This window comes from Clarias gariepinus, unplaced genomic scaffold (assembly GCF_024256425.1).
Source record: "Clarias gariepinus isolate MV-2021 ecotype Netherlands unplaced genomic scaffold, CGAR_prim_01v2 scaffold_29, whole genome shotgun sequence".
NCBI lineage: Eukaryota > Metazoa > Chordata > Actinopteri > Siluriformes > Clariidae > Clarias > Clarias gariepinus.
In genome coordinates this window covers 657,611-679,877 of record NW_026520996.1, presented here as the reverse complement: position 1 = coordinate 679,877, position 22,267 = coordinate 657,611, and the positions used below count along the sequence as shown (strand labels likewise).

The window sequence follows — 22,267 nt, the reverse complement described above, 5'->3', positions numbered from 1 at the left end:
GAGGGATGTGACCGAGGTGCGCGGAGAGAGAAAAGTCAAGCAGACCGCTTTAAAAACGGTAATGGAGAGCAGGTCACAGAGTGCTCATGGAAATCTTCTGTCACCATAGCAACCTCCTGCCGACGCAGCATTTCTCTATCTCCATTCAGTCCCCTTAGAATAGGAGTCAATAGATGAGTGTGTGTGTGTGTGTGTGTGTGTATGTTGGATGAATCAGCCACAAAACACAATGACACGCCTGAAGTGGCTGAGAATGCTGGGAAACATCGGTCTGTGTGAAGAGGATATCGATACAGCAGCTGAAAATAAGTGCAGGCGCATGTAAATTCACTGATCCAATGAGGAACCATGGCCCAGCCCTGAGGGTTCCCGCTGTATTAATGGGACTGTTTTGTGCCCTACGGAGTGCATGCATGAGCACTGGCTTCTGTAATAACAATACTTAAAAAAATGACTGCATTTTTCAGAGACCGCGAAGGGATTTTATCTCACAACCTTGTGGTGTCTAAACCACAGATTTACCTGCTTCATTACACAAACCACTCATTTAGTGCGAATTGTTATCATTGTACTTCTGAAGTATGCAAGCAAGGGCGGGGATCAGGAACAGCCAGAAATATTATGAACTCAGAAGGCTGGCTTGTGCGCACACAGAGCGCATGGACACGCACTGATGTACGGGTCAAATGACAGCTGAGATTTAAAATCTCTTCAGACATGGTCCCCAGAACATAGCCTTACCATCTTGCTGAAACTTTCTCTAGTTCAATTTTAATCAGACATTTAAGAATTGCTAGTACTGTCGAGCAGAAGCCAGAATCAAGAAGTGATAGAAATGAGCTCGATAAACTCGAGGTCAAGGGTACTGGAGATTTGGGAAGAAGCCCTAGAAAACGAGATTTTAACACTTGATTATGGGGGTGGGCGATATACCGGTAGACACGGTTAACCGGTAGAAAGTTGTCAACCGATATAGATTTTGATCTATCGTCTTAATCGCGGTTGAGATCATGTGACGTTGCACGTTACGTAACCACGCAATACACATTCACTTCTATGGGAAGCCAAACACATCTAAAGTGGGACGAAACCGTGGTAAAGTTCTGAGCTAAAGTTCATGTAAAGTTCAAGATTATCCCAGTGGGGGATAAATGTAATCTCGATAATTTTTCCCCATATATTTCCATATGTAAGCTGTTAATGCTGCCAGCTTTAAAAGAGTATCCCAACAATGACTGAAGCCACAAAAATAAAAGGGTTCATTAAATTACACTATAAAGTAAAGTAAAGATTATTAACAAAAACAGATGACAAATTCGGCCTTAAAAATTAAGATACTATAGGCACATGCTCAGAATCTTTATGAGGCAAAGATTTTTATTAAAAAATACTTGTTTGTGATGATAAAAAGTATTTTGTGATGATAAATTACAATGTTTTGAGATTTTCAAACACAAAGGAGAAACAACACACACACTAGGGCTTTTTATCCCACAATTCGGAGTTAAATAAAGGCTATTTCACACTGCCCCAATAAACTGACATAACGGCTTAAGAATGCAATGACAACAAAAATGGAATGAATTATGAGAAAATATCACATTATTATTGTAGAACAGATTTATTACTCACTTTTTAAAACAATAACGCCATGTAACATGCTTAATATATATTTATATTTATTAAGTAGTGTCAAGCAGTTCTAGACGATCATTTATTTATTTATTTATTTATTTATATATATTTGCCTTTACAGCGCACAATCACACGCAAGTTGGTGTTTGTTAGGGAAGTGTGAATACAACAGCATTTTTTAAATTTTGCAGTCAAACCTGATAGCCTTAAATGCTGTAAAATCGTAGGATATGTTATAAATCCTCATATGCTGTTTTAGCACTGAAAACTTTAACTTTAGTAGATGCTTAACTTACCAATGGCTAGATGCAGCCGTCTTGTTCTACTGTGCTTAGGGGCATCATATCTTCACTAGAAGGTTAGAAACAGCCCTGGTTATATCCTCGCTCCTTTTGGAACATCTTTCATAAGGTGTAATGGTCACGAAACACAACACGAGCGATTTCTGCTTTGGTACAGCCCCACTGCTAGCTCGCTAGTTGACGGAGTAGCATCAGCCCTCATTTTCATGCTTTCAGTGTTGTCGTTTGGGTGATGCTTTTTTAGGGGATGGAATAGGTTGGTTGTGTTGCCAGTCTTGTTTTTTACAAACCGACGACATATTTTACAGGTCGTTTTAATCTGTGCCTCGTTATTTTTCAGATAGCCAAACCACTTCCATATAACGGAATTCATGCTACCTTTTTTGTCGACAATTTCAACATCTTTGGATAATAACTCGAGGTTAGATTCACTTTCAATTATTTTTTTTGTCGTCCTGGGGTCAAGTTTGCTTCGCAAAGTGCGGTAGGACATTAACTTTGACGTGCTTGGCACACGCAGGTTGCACGCTGATTGGCTGTTGTCGTATTGTTCTGTTGTGTGATTGGCTTTTAGATTAATCATATCAAGCAAAAAATGTCTAGAGCTTATCATCGTTATTAAAATAAAATTAATCGCGGTTCGATATGATATCGTTTATCAGCCCAGGCCTAATGGGAGCATCGCTTCATGTCCTTCCCTTCTTACCCTGACACGCCCATCACTCTGGAATAGGCTCAGTCTGGACTCATCAGGTCACATGACCTTTCTCCATCACTCCAAAGTCCAGTCTTTATGATCCCTAACAAACTGAAGCCTTTCTTTGTGTGTGCGTGTGTGTGCGTGTGTGTGTGTGTGTGTGTGTGTGTGTGTGTGTATGAAAATGCTCTTACTTTCACCATGAAACACAGCTCTGATTTTCCACTGGACATTTTTTCCCATGCGACTTCACCAAGCGTTTAAGTGATCTCACATTTATGTTTTATGCTTTATGTTAATTGTTCAATAAAAACAAAAAATGTGTCATTAACATGCTACCTTTATACTGAAACACTCGGTTTCTTCACCGACTGAAGCTCCACTGCAGTGAGGAAGACAGCCAGTCCAGTACATTCTGCTTTAACCCTGGAAAACCCTCCGCATGTTTTTGAGAGATTTTTTTTTTACTTCCAGTTAACAGATACAGTCGTGCATTTCCATCTGCTTTTCAACAAGTTTATAACACTAAGTATCCAGTGTTCTAAGTGATTAGCTCATGTCTGATGCACTAAATGAAAGAACTTCAATCAGTTTTTATGTACAGATGGACAAGTCTGAGTGAAACACTTGGAGCGCGAAGCAGGTCGGCCCGTCGTCTTAGCTCATCGTTAGTTTACAACAGAGGAAAACGCACAGCATGAGACCAAAACTTATCTAATTAACATAACATTCCAGAGTTTGGTCAATGAGAGTGCGTTCTGATGAAACGTCGCTGTTCTGTTGCTCACATTTTACTGAGACTGGGAAGCCACGGCATCTGCTTCTGGTCTTACAGGTAACATTAAAGGAGTAAAAGAAATATCCACTTATTTTCTGATGCATAATTCAGTTCTTCCTGGCGTCAATCGTCATGGATTTGTTGCTTAGTGACTTTGATTTCCATCACCACAGCATTAATGCAGATCTGTTTCTGCTCACAGCTACAGTGGAGCAGTCGATGCTTAAAGTCCCTTACAGAACAGAGCAGGATATACACCAGCGTTCCTCAATCGGCTCCACACATCAACATCTCCACATCTGCCTCTCAGGCGCAAAAAAACAAGAGAGAGAAGACGAAAAAATACTGAACTGAGTATTCAGGTCTGATGATCGCTTGGTTCGAGGGGAAAGCAAAAAAAAAAAATACCCAAAAAAACAAATCAAAATAAAACGTAGTGTGTTTTACTAGGATGTAGTGACACAATTAAACTGTAGTGATGTTAAGAAACGTTTTCTGCGTTCGAGCCATTTTTCAGTATCATTCGTATTCAAACACAAACTGAAGACAATCAGATCATACGGCAGCTGGAATAAGGCTGGACGCTTCTGTCACACTCAGGAGTAGTACTGCCATCAGGGATCCAAACACTTATCACATAAACCAAAAATCCGAATTATAAACGGAAAAAGACAAAAGTGCACACTATGACAAATAGAGAGGGATTTATATGCGTTCATAATGAGTCCAGCGCAGGAGACGTGAGTGCGTAATCAGATATTGATTCAATTTATTCCTCCTGCCTTCTTAAAATGAACCCCCCCCCCCCCCCCCCCATGATAGCAATTAAATGTCTAACAGTGTGATAAATTGAAAGCATGATAATGGCCCAGGCCCATATTGTGGGTTTCAGCACATCATATTATCTGCTTACTGGTTCTTATTAGGAAAGTGAATAAATTTAAATGCTGTACATCGGCACGGGGATGAGCCTGCTAGATTTCACCTGTTTATCATAAAACAAAGCAGCGTGTGTATTAACTGCAGCGAGCAGACGAGGGTTACAGCTTAACCCTACTACAGTTAATCTGTCTCTAGTTGTTTCATGAAACACACTCCGGTTCTCCCCAGTCTCTCCTTATTCTCTCTCTTAATAAGTTAATAAGACAAAAAAAAAAATCACTGTGTCATGTGACTGAGACACTGCAGAGCATCGTAAACTCCTCTGTCCTGAAGCTCCAGCTTACCTCTGACTGTCACACAGCACTGACACTGGAGACTCCTTCCATATGTGCTATTATTGTACATCTTCCACTCAGACACACATAAATATGGGCCGACATTTAAAATATAAAATGTGCAAAAAAAGCACATACACTACACAGTTCACAAGTCACTCAAGTTACCGAGGTTGATTTTAAGATAATGTTACATTTCAGTTTACTCCTAATGTATCAGTAGACAATTCGTATGATTGTTGCTATGGTTACAGATTAGTGAGCGTTATCCTGTTTTACGTGCTGTAGCACAACATTAATTGTTGTTTTGTTGACAGTTTAAACAATTTATTTAGCTGAGTTCGTGAAGGCGACACAAGCATGCAGTATATACAAACAGTGTTAATGTAAATGATCATGAATGAATATGATGTTGCCATGGTTACCCGCTAATGCAGGTCCAAAACATTGATTTAAACCTGACCAGATCATCATTAGACCATTAAACGTGTCCCGATAACGTCGGGCAGATGGTTAGCGTTGACGTTTAATATTCTGAAGAAAAGCAATAAGACGAGATGAATCTCTGCAGTCCTGAGAACATGTTGTGTGCTGTAGCAACTGGTGGATTTTCTCGCCGCACAGTACTCAGTGCTAATTGCACAGATGGATTTCACAGAGTGGAGCAGAAGGGTGACCACAGGACCTCTCTCTCTCTCTCTCTCTCTCTCATCCTGATATTTCTTTCTATCTCCCGTGGTCCTCCCCTTTTCCCTCTATTCCTTAAAATATATTTTAAAAATATTAGCAATAATAATAATAATAATAATAATAATAATAATAATCACAGTTTCAATGGAAATGACACTTCCTTATGTTCAGCATTTTGTTACTCTCATTGTTCTTTAATATGTTTATTTTAAATCATGATTTAAAAAACGTCCATATTTATTCTTTATCAAATGAATACATTTTTCCATCACTGATGATTCGGACACTCTGCATTATTACGGTGTTGTTGTGCTGCACTGCTCGTCTCTCCGCTGTGCCTAAGCTGCGCTCAACAAATGTCGTAGGGAGCGGAGATTTCTGTTTGCGCTGAAATAACACTGCGCCTGGAGAGAGGACCAGATGGCACTTCACCAGGACATCCAGAGCCTTCATTCCCGTACACAGTGTGTGTGAGTGTGTGTGTGTGGTCAATGTAGGGTTTATGCTTTTAAACAGCTACATTATATAATTTACATCTAGTATACACACACACACACACACACATACACACAGTGTTTATATATATATATATATATATATATATATATATATATATATATATATATATATACTGTATATATACATATAAATCTATAAGGATTTAGGTGACTTTGACTTTGGACCGTGTCATATCTAGACCACTGCGTCAGAGCGTCTTTAAAACTGCAGCTCTTGAGTGTGTTCCCATTCTGCAGTGGTCAGAACCTACCGAAAGCAGTCCAAGGAAGGAGAACAGGTGACCCGGCAACAGGGTGATGGTCGGTCAGGGTTTACTGATGCGCCTGGGGAGCGAAGCCTGATCCGTGTAGTCCCATCCAATAAAACAGCACTTCTTACACGATTCCTAAAGTGTAATACTTGAGCTATAACCATTGTATTAATGGTGATGAGTTCAGATCCCACAGCCCTTAAATGCCCATCACATGGTTGCTGGATACAGCCACAAAATGGCCGGCTATATCTATGCTACCCATCAGCGCTAGCACCTCACTTATAGAAGTCACATGACTTCCTGATCATGCCACACCTCACTTAGTGTTGCACTAATTACCAGCTCCATTAAAGTAGATTTTTTTTGCCCAGCCTTTGTCACGTGTCACTTCTATATACATGATTATATTATATCATGTTGAGCGTGCTGCTGCTGCTACTCGGATCGCACATCCAAATCCCTGACACTCATCAGTTTTAAATTCACTTTCCGTAAATGAGGGCAAAATGAGTTTCTTGTTAAAACTGCTGCCACAATCAATCAATCAATCAATCAATCAATCAATCAATCAATCAATCAATTAATCAACCAATCAATTTATTAATCAATCAAAGCAACAGACAAACAAATAACAATTTGCAAAATCAAACAGGTTTCCAAAATAAGTAAGAGTTACATGATTGGATTAAATTGGACTGGATTTTCATTTCACGCAAATGAATTGAAAGAGAACTGTATAGAATTTAACTCCCCCCCTAATGCTAATATCCTAAGGGGTTTAATTACAAGCTCCTGAAAATGAACAGCGCCTGGTCCATCACGTATGTGTCGTGTTACAAGAAACGTAACTAAAACAATGACTGCAGCTTCGACGTCTCTAACACATCACTTAGGGCTCCTTTAACACGCACACACACACACACACACACACACACACACACACACACACACACACACAAGCTCCAAAACACTCCAGACCCGAATAACATACACACTTCACACCAAGCAGTCAGTCATGTTGTTGCAGTCTCCTCCATCTTCACTTCAGTCTTTCATCCTCCATCGTTTCTGATTCGCTCCGAAAGAAGAGAATCGCTCTGTTCTGCCGACGGGAGCGGAATCGAGAACCCTAAGACGGAAAGATGGCGAGACGGGATAGAAGACTTTCCTTGTCAACCTTAAACTCTTATCTGTCACTCGCATAACTTTGGTATTTCAGACGATAACCGTGAACGAGAGGGAGCGTGTAGGATCTGGAAATGTTTTGTTCAGTTCCAATTCAGGTGAAGAAGCTGAAACACTTCCTGCAGCGACGGAGATTAAAAACTCCGGCAAACAACAACAACACTTCAGATTTCTCCAGCAAATCCCGAGAGTCTCTCAGATACATGACTTTTGTTCATGAAGGCAGTCGACTTTAATACGCAGCAAATAAACCTTAAAGAGAAGAAGGAGAAGAAGAGGAAAGTGATGGAGAGATTTCTGATCATCGTGTGATTTAAACTAAAGGTTTTAATTTGGTTTCACCTGAGAGCTTCATGACGCACTCCTGGAAACACACCAGACCTATTAGAGACTAACTGTGGATATTTTTCATCCCGATACATTAGGTTATTTTTTATTTCCCCGTCGAGTTGGCCCAGATTCCTCTAACGTTACTGCGGAGGCAGAGAGGAGCAGGAGGATTACTCTGAAACTGCTAATGTAATCGCTGCGATTGAGCTAAACCCCGAGCCATCACTTATGACTATGTGTAGAGATTAGAGCTGTCCCCATCCATCTGTCACACTGCTGATCAATCTGTGTGTGTGTGTGTGTGTGTGTAATGTTCTTGCACTAAGTCCTCACTTATAGCATCAGATGCCATCAAAACCAAACTTTTACAGATGAACAAACCACACACACACACACACACACACACACACACACACACACACACACAAAACACCTGCAATAACATATTACCAATAATATACTGAAGTGATCATTCCTAAAAAATAAATAAATAAATAAATAAAACCTTTTACTTATATATACTTTTATATATTTATAAATATTTTTCCCTATTTATAATCTGATACGATTATGGACAGTGTGTTAAAATCCCTAGTTTTATATACATTTAATATATAAAAAGTAACCTGTGCAAATTTTTACAGATTTTCACATGTCAGATAATTCAGATAATAAGTTCTATTACATATTTATATTTCATAAATAAATGAAATATATGTTCAAACCCCTGACTATTAAATCATATTTATTTTGTGTAGTTTTGTAAAATAATGTTTTTTATTTACCTATCATGGTTTTAAAATAGTTTCACAAAGTAATATAAAATAATGCTTTTTTATTTTATGTTAATATAAATTTTAAATTATTATTGTTAATTGATTGTAATAATAATAATAATAATAATAATAATAATAAACATCATCAATTACTTAAAGACATCTTTTTATCAATTTTATTAATTTTAAAATTATTTAAAATTTTATAACAGTTGAACAAATTTTAACATGTAAGTTCAGAATTATTTGACTTAATATTATTGAATAAATGTTAGGTATAATTATTTAAATGTTTACTATATAACTTTTGGAACAGTGTAGTAATTAATAATGAGAATTTTAAGCAGTATTTATTATTTATTTATTTATTAACACATTATAAAAGTTTCCCGGTAATGAAAGTGCTGAAACTTGTGAGTTGTTCATTTTGTTTGATGTGAGCGCGCGCGCACACACACACACACACGCACGCTCGCGCACACACACACACACACACACACACACAGGCTCGCGCGCACACACACAGGCTCGCGCACACACTCACCGAGTTGCCGTTTCTGCACAGCGGTCCTCTGAAGACTCCCTTGATGTTGCGGAAGTGTCCGTTACTGAGGTGTGTGGAGCTGATCACAATGTAGTAGCACGCCATGTGGGAACACGTACACACACACACACTCACTCACTCACACACTCACACACACACACACACCAGGACAGGTCGAGTCCCTGCAGTCTGTCTGCGCTGCTTTTTGTTGAGGTTAAAATCCCTTGTGTTCTGTAGGAGAGCCGCAGACCCCCTCACACACACACACACACACACACCCCTCTCTCACACACACACACACACACACCCCTCTCTCACACACACACACACACACCCCTCTCACACACACACACACCCCTCACCCCCCCGTCAGCAGCCCGGCATCCGGCAGATCAAAGCGCCTTCTTTATCTTCTTCTCTTCTCTCTCCGGGATGGACTGAGCGCTACTCCTTTATCTCCGGATGTGTGTGTGTGTGTGTGTGTGTGAGAGAGAGAGAGAGAGAGCTCCGTGTCTCACTGGCGGCTCTGCGCCACGTGCGGACTGTGTGTGGTGTGTTCATCTGCTCCGCTCGCTGCCTGAGGAGTGTGTGTTCCAGGCATGATGTCAGAGAGAGAGAGAGTGTGTGTGAGAGAGTGTGTGTGTGAGAGAGAAAGTATGTGTGTGTGTGTGTGTGTGTGTGTGTGTGAGAGAGAAAGAGTGTGTGTGTGTAAGAGAGAGAGAGAGAGTGTGAGTGTGTGTGAGAGAGAAAGTGTGTGTGTGTGTGTGTGTGTGTGTGAGTGAGAGAGAATGTGTGTGTGTGTGTGTGTGAGAGAGAGAGTGTGTGTGTGAGAAAGAGAGAGTGTGTGTGAGAGAGAAAGTGTGTGTGTGTGTGTGTGTGAGTGAGAGAGAATGTGTGTGTGTGTGTGTGTGTGTGAGAGAGAGAGTGTGTGTGAGAGAGAGAGAGTGTGTGTGTGAGAGAGAGAGAGTGTGTGTGTGTGTGAGAGAGAGAGTGTGTGAGAGAGAGAGTGTGTGTGTGTGAGAGAGAGAGTGTGTGTGAGAGAGAGAGAGTGTGTGTGTGAGAGAGAGAGTGTGTGTGTGAGAGAGAGAGAGTGTGTGTGTGAGAAAGAGAGAGTGTGTGTGTGAGAAAGGGAGAGTGTGTGTGTGAGAGAGAGAGTGTGTGTGTGAGAAAGAGAGAGTGTGTGTGTGAGAAAGGGAGAGTGTGTGTGTGAGAGAGAGAGTGTGTGTGTGAGAGAGAGAGAGTGTGTGTGTGAGAAAGAGAGAGTGTGTGTGTGAGAAAGGGAGAGTGTGTGTGTGAGAGAGAGAGTGTGTGTGTGAGAGAGAGAGTGTGTGTGTGAGAAAGAGAGAGTGTGTGTGTGAGAAAGGGAGAGTGTGTGTGTGAGAGAGAGAGTGTGTGTGTGTGAGAAAGAGAGAGTGTGTGTGTGTGTGTGTGTTTAGTGAGCGCTGCGGTGAAGAGTGAATCTATTGCTCGCTGCTTTTACAGTTCCACTGAGTCAGCCACTGTTTCGTCTCAGTCAGCCTACCAGCTCACAACACACACACACACACACACACACACACACACACACACACACACACACACACACACACACACACACACACACACTTCCTCTATCACTCTCTCTCCTCAGCATCAGGTTCAAGTCTCTCTCTGATGTGTTTCATTAAGTTTAATGAGTGCAGTTACATTGTTATACAGGAAGTGATATCGAGAGAGACAGGAAACAGAAACAGAGAAACGACCTGCAAAACAGAGAGAGAGAGAGAGAGAGAGAGAGAGAGAGAAAGTAAATGAAGAAATAAAAGAAAGGGGGGAGGAATAACAGAATAAAAGAAGGGAACCAGGAGGAAAGAGGGAATAAATAAAGAGTGGAAGGAGAAAAGGAAGAAATGATGGAAAGTTGAGTTTTGTCACAAAATAAAGGAGACGAGTCAGAAAAAGAAACTAAAATACAGACTGGGGGGGGGGGGTGTAATGTGATAATGTTCAAATTCTTAATTTATCTATTTAATTAAATATTATAGAGCATTATAGACGAACTAAGAGACTCAGAAAGTGAGACAGAGTTTAGACAAATTGAGACAAACACAGTGGGGCAGACAGAGGATGAGGCAGATTTTGAGTAAGACAGAGTGAGACAGACAGTGAGAAAGTGAAAGAGTGAGGCAGAGGGTGAGACAGACAGTGAGATGTTAAAACAGAGTGAATTGAGTGAGACAGAGTGAGAGGTTTAGACAGTGAGAGGGGTAGACAGAGAGTGAGACATTGTAAAACAGAAAGAAAAGGGCTAGAAAGTGAGAGTGAAAAAAACAGAGAAGTGAGACAGAGTGTGTGGCAAACAGTAAGACAGACAGAAGATAAGACAGACAGTGAAAGTGTGAGCCAAAGTGTGAGACAGTGGGAATGAGACATAAAATGAGATGAACGAAAGGGTGATACATAAATGGTTGGGGAGTGAGACACAGAGTGAGACTGATAGTAAAGAGGTGCGACAGAAATGGTTATGGAGTGAGACAGAGAGTGAGACAGACCATGAGATGGTAAGGCAGTGTAAGAGAGAGAGAGAGAGACAGAGTGTAAGACATAGTGGGCTAGACATTGAGAGTGAGAAAAATGGAGAGAGAGACAGAAGAAAACAGAAAGAGAAAAACCCCAATCTGTCAGTGAGCATGTCGCGCTGCTGCTGGAGGAGTGAAATCCCTCGTTCCTCCTCCTCTTTTCCACTTTGAGAGAAGTGATAACGCCTCGTAACTAAGCAACTGAGTTTCTGAATCAATTCTAAATGGAGTACAGTAGAGCGGAAAGAAAGCTGTGGAGAGAGAGATAGAGAGCGGGAGGGAGAGGGAGAGAGATGGAAGGATGGACTTCCATCAGCAGCAATTTGGTTAATAAGTATTTAAAACACTTTCAGGATCACGAACAATAAACAAACAAAAAGATAAATGAGATAATAAGATATTTATTAAGAGTGTGTTTGAGCTGCAGCTCGTCTCAGAGGTTTCCTCAAGCAACTCAGCAATATAACAAATATGCCTTTAATCAGTTCAGTTCTCTTTCCTTAATTCTGGACAACACCATGTCCTCCGAGGTGTCACGCACCTGTCTCGTGATTGGATGAAGCTGTCAAGCTGCACTTATTAATTATTCATGAGTTTGAAATAAACCTGCACATTAATAAGATTTAGTAGCTTAGATTAGATTAGCTTTTATATTATTATTATTATTATTATTAATTTGCACTTGCATTTGTTTTTTAGTGTTTAAAAATTCCTAAATCTTACCCTCTTTTGCCTCACAGTTGCTCTCATTTTCCTTCATGTTGTTCCATCTTCTCCGAGGTGTAGCAGTACTTTTCTCCCATGATGCTCTTCTCTCATTTCTCTGCCTGCATCGTCTGGTTCGGAGTTTAGATCTGTCAGAACAGTGCAGCTTTTGACAGAAAGTGCTCGTTTAAGAGAAACTCAGTGTTTTCCTCTTGGACTTTTGTCTCCTGCTCTGTGTTCAGATGAAAAGAAGCAAAACAAAGACACGTCTCCTTGCACTCCAGAAACTACACTACCTCACAAAAGTTACACGATTCGCTGGACCTTTTGGTTTAAATGTTTTTTTTTTTTGGTTTAAATGTTTTTATCTGTTCCAGTTCCAGAAAAAGAAAAATATGTCACATTGTCTTCTCCCGTTGCTCGATGCTGTGTTGTTTTTCTTATCACGGTACCTGACCTATTTTAGTGTGAGAAAGCTTTTCTATAGTAGCGGCTCTTTCACAGGGGCGTGCGTTCCACATAAACAGTGAATGTAAAACAGTGTGTATTCGTTGACGGGGTGATGTGTTCTATAAGAAGATGTTTATGTAACATGTATGGAAGGAGTCTCCAGTGTCAGTACCTTGTAACATTTAGAGTGTACTGACATCTTAGTTAAAGAGGAGATTAAAGTTTTCATTTTGTTGTCTATCTATTATCACAGATGAATCAGTGCACTTAAATCTTTCTTTGCCTTTCACTTTCTCCGAAGGGCTCACTTGGCATGCAGCCTTCTCTTCAGTCCAATCCAAATTACTTTTATTTATATGGTGGTTTTAACAATAGTCATTGTCTCAGAGCAGTTTCACAAAAATGAAAGAAATAAAAAAAAAAAAGAAAATTTGTTGAAGTGTGTATGTGTGAGAAAAATCTCTAGATAATAATGAGATGAATGAATGAATGATGAATGAAATGTCTCTGATGAGCAAGCCAAGGGTGACGGCGACAGTGGCAAGGAAAAACTCCCTGAGATGGCAATAGGAAGAAACCTTGAGAGGAACCAGACTCAACAGGGAACCCATCCTCATCTGGGTGATAACAGATAGAGATGATATAACACCATGTGTGTTATGCAGCTGAAAGTTTAATATAACAAACACTGCTTTGTGATGATGTAAATCGTTAAAAGTGCTATACAAATAAAATTGAATTGAATTAAATCATTTGAATTTAAATTAACATGAAGTCCAGTTCAGCACAGGGACGAGTCTGGATCACTGGAAGCACAGGAGCAGAATGTGTACAGTAGCTCCAATCATCATGAAGCAGAATCCAGCTGGAGCTGGTTCTTCTGTAGATGCCTCAGGAACCTTGCAGGCTTTTTTGGAGATGGAGAGAATTAGCGTTCTATTCAGGATATTCCATTCCATTCAGGATAGATGTACTGAAGTATGAGGTTATGGGATGAGTTACGCGTATGCCAAATTAAAGAGATGCGTCTTAAGTCTACTTTTAAACTGAAAAACTGTGTCTGAGCCCCAAACACTGTCTGGAAGTCTATTCCAAAGCTTTGTAACAAAGCGGAGTAACACACTCGGAGGAAAGCGCTAGCCGCTCCTTCCGCGTGCGCGAGCTCACAGACGCCCCTGATTGGCTGTAGAGCCGTGATTAATGTGGGAGCATGAGTACCTCTCATCCCTCCCCCCTGAGAGAGCTCGGCCAATCAGCTCTCTCTGTGCCTCCGGCTGTGAGAGGAAAACAGCATCACCCGGGGTTAGAACCAGCGGTCTCCGGATGATAGGGCGAGCGCTTGACCACGTAATTATTTATTTTAAAAGCAAGGTGTGATCTTAGGGTCTGGAGTTCGAGAGCGAGAATGTTTGGTGGATGCTAAAAGCAAAAGTGCCATGTCAGTGGGGTGATGCCATGCACCCCAGAGACTTTAAAGGCAGGCGGACTTAATACCGCACAAGAGAGAGAGGCTAAAGGACTGCACAAGCTACTGTGGCACTTTCACTTTCACCAAGAGCCAGCCATCACAATGCTCCTATCAGCATTCAGCATTATGGCCCCTATTTTAGCTGGGATCGTCGCTGCCTCTAGCCATGTGCTGTGTTATCCGGCACCAGCGGATCCTTAGGGTGCTGTGGGTTGAGGGTGGGGCCTCAGACCTGTTTGTCCAGCGCATTTCATGGGGCTTGATCAGATTGGGATCTCAGGACCCTGAGGGACCATTGGGCTGCGCTGCACTGGGAACTTTCTGTCATATTTATCATTGATTTTTGCTTTTATTTTATCTTTTTTTTTTTATTGCTGCATTTGTTTTTTATGTGAGATCGGACCGGACGGACTGGTCTTTGGTTCTCTTGGGCATGCGTGAGACTCGGGTGCTGGTGATCCTGTTACCAGTTTACTGGGGTATAATTAATAATCAATGTCAATGTGTAAATGTTATTTGGTGTTCACTTTATGGCTGATTGATAAATGGATAAAGCATGCAGTAGCACCTTTTACCACAAGAGGCAGTTGACTAATTTGTCTTCTCTTTACAAACAGAGCAGGAACTAATAGAGAAGAGTAGACTACTATGACCAGAGTAAAACAGCACACAATACTTTAGTAAAAATGCTGAACAGGCCATGCGCTCAAATTCAGTATGACCCAGCTGTCTACGTTACAGAATCAATATGAAATAAAGAAGCTGAAGCTCTTCATCAGTCCAGGGATTTAAATTCATAATCCACAAATCACTCGGTCACGAGCTTCACCTCAGAGCCACCACTGCTCCTGCGGTTATTTAATATCCAATTAAGTGAAAAATTTAAAATCACACACACACACACACACACACACACACACACACACACACACACACACACACAGTCATGAACTGTCAAATACATTAATAAAGTAAAGGAAGAAAGGACAGTGCTATATTTGGGATACTTTTTTTATGAAATAAAGCAATATGAAGGAAAAAGGAACAACATGTGTGAGCAAAAAAATAAATGCAAGAAAGATATACAAAAGAGCATGAGACAAAAATAGAACAAGGTGGGGGAAAATAGGCACAAAGAGAACAGAGCATTGTGGGAGGAATGCTGGATGTAATCATGATATTTTCTTTATTGTTATTTAAGTTTTAGGGTTAAAGTAAGTAAACACTGAGTATTGTTTGATGTTACACACATTATCTTCATATTCATCAACTTCTTATTCGAAACAATTATTGAGATATTAAATACAGAGAAACCGTCTGTTGCAACTAACTTGTTCTAAAAGCGTTTTTTGCAAAAGGGAGCTTGAAAACAGGTAGTTTTATAGTATATTATAATTTGGTAAATGAGTGAGGTCTTGACTACTGTAGTACAGGTTAATTTGTTTTATTTTTTACTTTATAATTGAATTATATATATATATATATATATATATATATATATATATATATATATATATATATATATATATATATATATATATTAATTTTATATTAATATTTTTGAGTTGTGGAACGAATCCTCAGAGTTTCCATTAGTTTATACAGGGGAAATTTACTTTGATATACAAGCATGCTTCTGGAATGAATTATGCTCGCAATGCAGGATTTACCTGTATATATTTGTTTAGTTTGGGGGAAAAATATCCTAAGGAACTTTAGGTCTAAACTACTGTAAGTTATCTAAAGTAATACTTTTAAATAAATAAATAATTAATTAATCGACTATAATGACACCACAAAAATAAACATTTACAAGTATTTATTTACTATTTATTTAATAATCTGCTTAGTAGTTACATATTGATATAAACACTTTATCTGATAATTCCTCTTTTGTTGGAATGAATATATTCTTTCTGAGCATAACACTAAGTGATGTGATGAGCTTCCTGAAGAGAAATCTAGCTTCTGTTTCTAATCAGCAAACGCTACAACAAATACCTCTCTCCCTGCAATTTTTTTTCTTTTACCCACCGAGTCTCTGGCTGAGGAAGGAGCTCTGATTGACTAACATTTCACACACAGTGAAGAATCGAACCAATCATAAATGAGACTAAATTCTTATTACCAATCATAACTTGGGAATCAGAAGGTGGAATTTGTAGGAAAAGATGTGATCCCTGACCAAACCTCAAAAATAAGAGGGAAAATATCTTCTTCCATTATATTTGCAGCAGATTTTAACAAATAAAAAAAAAAGTTATATTCTTACATTTCTTACTTGCTATTTTATGCAAATAAACACATTTTATCAGATAAGCATCCAGTACGAGTGCATCACTCATAGGCAACACGTGTGTGGACATCCTTTTGTTATCTAGAAGTGGACAGGATCACTTCTACATGGCACTGACATTGTGAGTTGCAAGGTGTTCCTAATAAAGTGGACCTTAGCTCTCCTGTCTCTGTAGGTAAGATGCTCTCGAAATGTTCTCATTGCTAACATGGTGTTAAATGACCTCAGTGTTGCTGTTGCAGCTCGAATACACTATGAACATTATAATAATCTCCTTCATGGATCAGAAATAGAGCTGTACTGTATGTATGTGATACTATTACACATCCTCTCAGAGAAGCGCAAGAGTGTCTTATTATCAGCACAATTGCCACAGCAACTACAAAGGTGGATGATAAAAATACTCAGCGAGTGCAGTACAAAGTACACACAGCTCTGAGTCGAGAGAGAGAAATCGAGCTGAGTGACGTGTCAGTGCAGAAACGCTTTCAGCTCAGGGGCAGCTTTGGCATTTTTAATCATATTTATGGAGTTAAATGAAAATAAAAATCTACCAATGTTAATGTTGTCCTGCTAAAATCTATCATGCAGCTGCATAAGCTAAATAATAAGACGAATATATTACAATATGTATAAAACGACATATAAGTAAGTAAGTAGATGTTGGACTGTAAATTAATAAATGATTTCATTTAACCAGCTCATAAACCAAACTAATACCAGAATTAGTTATGACAGCATGATATCTATTAATGAAGTCTCTACAAAGTTATGCATGTTTAAATTTAACTTTAGATCAGAGAGTGGGTTTAACATGGAGCTGGAGTCTGGCCGTGGTCAGAGCACAACTCTTATTGATGAAATGTTTATCCTTTTAAGTCCAAACTCTGAGTAAGTAAATCCTATAAGCCTGGGATAAAGTACAGTTTAAAGCAGCTTTTTTTTTGGTGTTAAAAGAGATCTATAAACTGATGATCAACCCTATGCACTAACATAGCTCACATGTACACGCTTTATATGTACATAAAGATAGATAGATAGATAGATAGATAGATAGATAGATAGCCTTCACCCGCATGTGAACTTGAGTGACATTCAATTCTTAATCCATAGTGTTTAATATGATGTTGGCCCCGCCTCTTTCACAGCTATAACAGCTTTAACTCTTCTGTGAAGGCTTTCCACAAGGTTTAAGAGTGTGTTAATGGGACTTTTGACCGTTCTTCCAGAAGTGCATCTCTGAGGTCAGACACTGATGTTGGACGAGAAGGCCTGGCTCGCAATCTTCGCCCCTAATTTATCACGAAGGTGTTCTGTCGGGTTGATGTCAGGACAGGCCAGGCAAGTTCTTCCACACCAAAATTGCTCATTCATGTCTTTCTGGACTGCGCTTTGTGCCCTGGTGCACAGTCATGCAGGAACAGAAAGAGGCCGTCCCACAAAGTTGGGAGCATGAAATTGTCAAAAATGTCTTGCTATGCTAAAGCATTAAGACTTCCTTTCACTGGAACTAAGAGGCCGAGTCCAACTCCTATTTTTTCCAACATGACGTTACATCTCATGTGCTTGGACATTGCTAACAGTCCATATTACTATTAATATAATAAGTAGATCTAAAGGCCATATCAGATCCTACTTAAAGTAATAAAAATAAAAATAAAAATCCTATTATGCTTCAATTCCATTTAGGCTAGACTGACCTGGTGCTGTATATTCATATCTGTTTAATGTCCCTTTATATCTTATAAAGAAGCCCTATGTGCTAACACAGCTCATATCTGCATGCTGCTAAATGTGGGTCTTGTTTTCTACCCTGAGCAGACTATGATTAATGCTTAGCTAGGCTAATATCGAGTTATTGTCTCTAACCACATCAAACATATCCAGAGAATCCTCTTCACGGCAGAACTGGAATTCATCAGAACGTTCAGCTTTAATTCATCATGTTCTTTTATCTTGCCGTGTTCTGGATGATCAGGAAAACAGCACACACATATGCTAATGTGCAGCTCAAGCACTTCCAGCATTACACAATGTGACAACGGCCTGATTGGAACGAGCAGATACGAGCAGTGCAGTGCTGCGAGACACGAGAGCAGAGAACAAAGAGATCAACTTGGAGGAAACATGGCAAAAAGGAAAAGGCGTTCAAGTGTTATTAGCATCATGATGTACAAACTCTGTTAGCCTGCATCCTGTGTCCCCAAGTGTTTTATTCCTCTTATTATAAAAACAATCTACCAATGAGTCAACTTTTTGTTTTTTCAGGAGCTAATATAACAATAATAACTTTTAACTAGATTGAGCGGTGGATGAACATAAACCTGCATTAAATTAATCAACTCCTCCTGACCAATCAGAATGCAGAATTCAGTAGCAGCATTCTGTATAGTGTACAATCAGAACTCCAGTGTGTTTATTTAAATGAAGAGAACACCTTCTGCACTATAAAAGCAGACTGCCGGAGTCTCTCACTCCCACAATGTTTGTATTGCTTTGTTTTCTTGCAGTGTTGTGAACACATACTGATAGGTGTTACACACACACACACACACACACAAATAAAACACGTAGTGTAAGAACAGGACTGTTTATTGTGTTAATTTTTGTGTATGTTTAACTCTCGACATCTATTAAATTGCTGTCAATCAGTCTTTTATCACCACCACCACCACCAGCACTACTCTGAAGGTGAATGCATACCTTCACTCTAGGGCTCAAACAACTAAAAATCAAGTCAAGAATCTTAGAGTGATTCTGGAGACAGAGCTTAGTCTCAGTAGTCATGTCAAAGCAGTAACTAAATCAGCATACTATCATCTCAAAAACATTGCAAGAATTAGATGTTTTGTTTTGAATTAAGACTTGGAGAAACTTGTCCATGCCTTTATCACCAGCAGGGTGGATTATTGTAATGGTCTCCTCACCGGCCTTCCCAAGAAGACCATTAGACAGCTGCAGCTCATCCAGAACGCTGTCACACCAGTCCTCAGGTCCTTACACTGGCTTCCTGTAACATTTAGGATAGATTTTAAAGTACTTTTACTCATTTATAAATCACTTAATGACCTAGGACCTAAATACATTACAGATATGATCACTGAATATAAACCTAACAGACTCTCAGATCGTTAGGATCGAGTCAGTTAGTAATACCAAGGGTTCACACTAAACAAGGGGAGTCGGCTTTTAGCCGTTATGCTGCCCGCAGTTGGAACCAGCTTCCAGAAGAGATCAGATGTGCTAAAACATTAGTCTCGTTTAAATCTAGACTTAAAACTCATCTGTTCAGCTGTGCGTTTATTGAATGAGTACTGTGCTACGTCCGAACTGACTGCATTGTATTTTAGGTTTACTTTATTTTTTAACTGCTTTTAAATCTTCTTACTGTAACTGCGTTTAAGTAGTTGTAAAAGCATCATTACAAACTGTTTTTATTTTTTATCAAATTTAAATAATTTAAAAAGTTTTAGTGCTATTATTTTCTATTTCTTTTTATAATTATTTTCTTCTCTTTTATGTAAAGCACTTTGAATTACTATTGTGTATGAAATGTGCTATACAAATAAACTTGCCTTGCTACTACTAATAATAATGAAGAACTGCTTACAGTGGCACAGTGGTGCAGTGGTTGAGTTGTGTGTAACTCTTTCCTTGCACAGTACAAAGACATAGAGATTAGATGAAATGTTATTTCCAAAGTGTGTGACTTTGGGATTTTTTTTTGTTTTGCCCTGCAATGGATTGAAACCTCGTCCAGGAATACCACTGCACAAGAACTCTTTTTTATTTTTTATGCTAATTCATTAAGAAATGTTCATTATTTTTTATTTATCATCTCACAGACAATTTATTTGCACTGTTTAAACTCACAAATTTTATTGATACATTTGTTGGTTTCTGGTGTTCATTTGTTCTGTCTTAGCTAGTCAGCTAATTACTTATCTTAGTTAGCTAGTAAGTGTTGTTAATTTACTGTATATGATGTTACCATACATCAAGCTGTCAGACAGTGGTGCTGGTCTGCTCCTTGTTTGGGGCAGGATTGTGCATAACCGAGACATGTGTTTTCGCCCACATGAGTAACTTATGCACCTTCTGAATAGTACTTAATTCTGTAGTTACACCTGAGAGCTAAATAACAAATTGTAATTTGATAATCACTTTTCACTGAGCATTAGTTTCTGCAGTTCTCTTTCAAAAGCTACACGCAATGCTGCGTGAAAACGCTATGGGTACGCTCTTTGTGCGGTTGTTGAAGCATGTGTGTCAAACACGCCAATAATTTGGCATATATAATCTCGGTCAGGTGACTTCATTTGATTAGGTGCACCTGGAGGTTATAAATAAGCATGAAACGGAAACATCCTCAAGTCTTTTTGTCTTCAAGGACCGCATTGTGTGTGTGCATGTGTACAAGCACTTTTTCAAAGGAAAAAGAAAGCGAAAATAGACAGTGTCTTATTACTCACCAGAAAGATTCAATTCAATTCAATTCAATTTTATTTATATAGCGCTTTTACCAATGGTCATTGTCTCAAAGCAGCTTCAAAAAAAATTTACAGATTATTTTTTTAATTTTTTTTTTTAGAAAAGAAAAGAAAAGAAAATATTTGTAAGTGTGTGTGTGTGAGAAAAATGTGTCTGATAATAATTAGATGAATGAATGATGAATGAAATGTCTCTGATAAGCAAGCCAAGGGTGACGGCGACGGTGGCAAGGAAAAACTCCCTGAGATGGCAATAGGAAGAAACCTTGAGAGGAACCAGACTCAACAGGGAACCCATCCTCATCTGGGTGATAACAGATAGAAATAACATCATGTGTGTTGTGCAGGTGAAAGTTCAATATAACAGAAGTTGTGTAGATAAACATGAAGTCCAGTTCAGCATAGGAAGTCAGTAGGTGCAGAGGGCAGATGGGGTCTGGATCACTGGGAGCTCAGGAGCAGGATGTGTAGCTCCAACCATCATAAAGCAGAATTCAGCTGGAGCTGGTCTTTCTCTGGATGCCTCAGGATCCTCGCAGGGTTGGCCTTTGTCTACTAAAGCTGGCACAATCTCCAGATGCCTTGGGATGGGTAGAAAAATACAGAAAAGATGGAGAGAATTAGCGTAGTTGCCATTCAGAATAGATGTACTGGAGTATGAGGTTATGGGATGAGTTATGCGTATGCCAGATTAAAGAGATGCGTCTTGAGTCTACTTTTGAATTGGGAAACCGTGTCTGCTCCCCGAACAGTGTCTGGAAGGCTATTCCAAAGTTTTGGAGCTGAATATGAAAATGCCCTGCCCCCTTTTGTAGATTTTAAAATTCTGGGAATTACCAAAAGTCCGGAGTTTTGTGATCTTAAGGAACGTGGTGGATTATAGCGTATTATAAGACTGGTTAGGTATGAGGGAGCTAAACCATTTAAAGCCTTGTATGTAAGTAATACTATTTTGTAATTAATTCTAAACTGAACAGGTAGCCAGTGCAGGGATGATAATATAGGTGTTATATGATCATATTTTCTGGATCTAGTGAGAACCCTGGAGGCTGCATTTTTGACTAACTGTAGCTTGTTTAATGAGGATGCAGGACAACCACCTATGCATTACAATAGTCCAGTCTGGAGGTCATGAATGCATAAACTAGCTTTTCTGCATCAGATACGGATAGAATACTCCTAAGTTTGGCAATATTTCTAAGATGGAAAAAGGCTGTTTTTGTGATATTGGAAATATGATTTTCAAAAGACAAGTTACTGTCTAATATTGCGCCCACGTCTTTTACTGTTGAGCTGGTAGTAACAGTACATCCTTCTAAACGCAGGCTGAATTGTGAAAGCTGTTGTGTGCTGGTTTTTGGGCCGATGAGTAAT

The 22,267-nt window shown here is 39.3% G+C and overlaps 1 protein-coding gene across 1 annotated transcript in view; it reads right to left on the bottom strand.

Moving 5' to 3' along the window:
• znf804a (zinc finger protein 804A) overlaps positions 1-9,031 on the bottom strand; it is a 67,088-nt gene extending 58,057 nt beyond the window's left edge. The window contains exon 1 of the mRNA XM_053490576.1: positions 8,927-9,031. Within this exon, the coding sequence (XP_053346551.1) occupies positions 8,927-9,031 (105 nt within the window). The remainder of the gene's footprint in view (positions 1-8,926) is intronic.
• Positions 9,032-22,267: the final 13,236 nt, after the last annotated feature.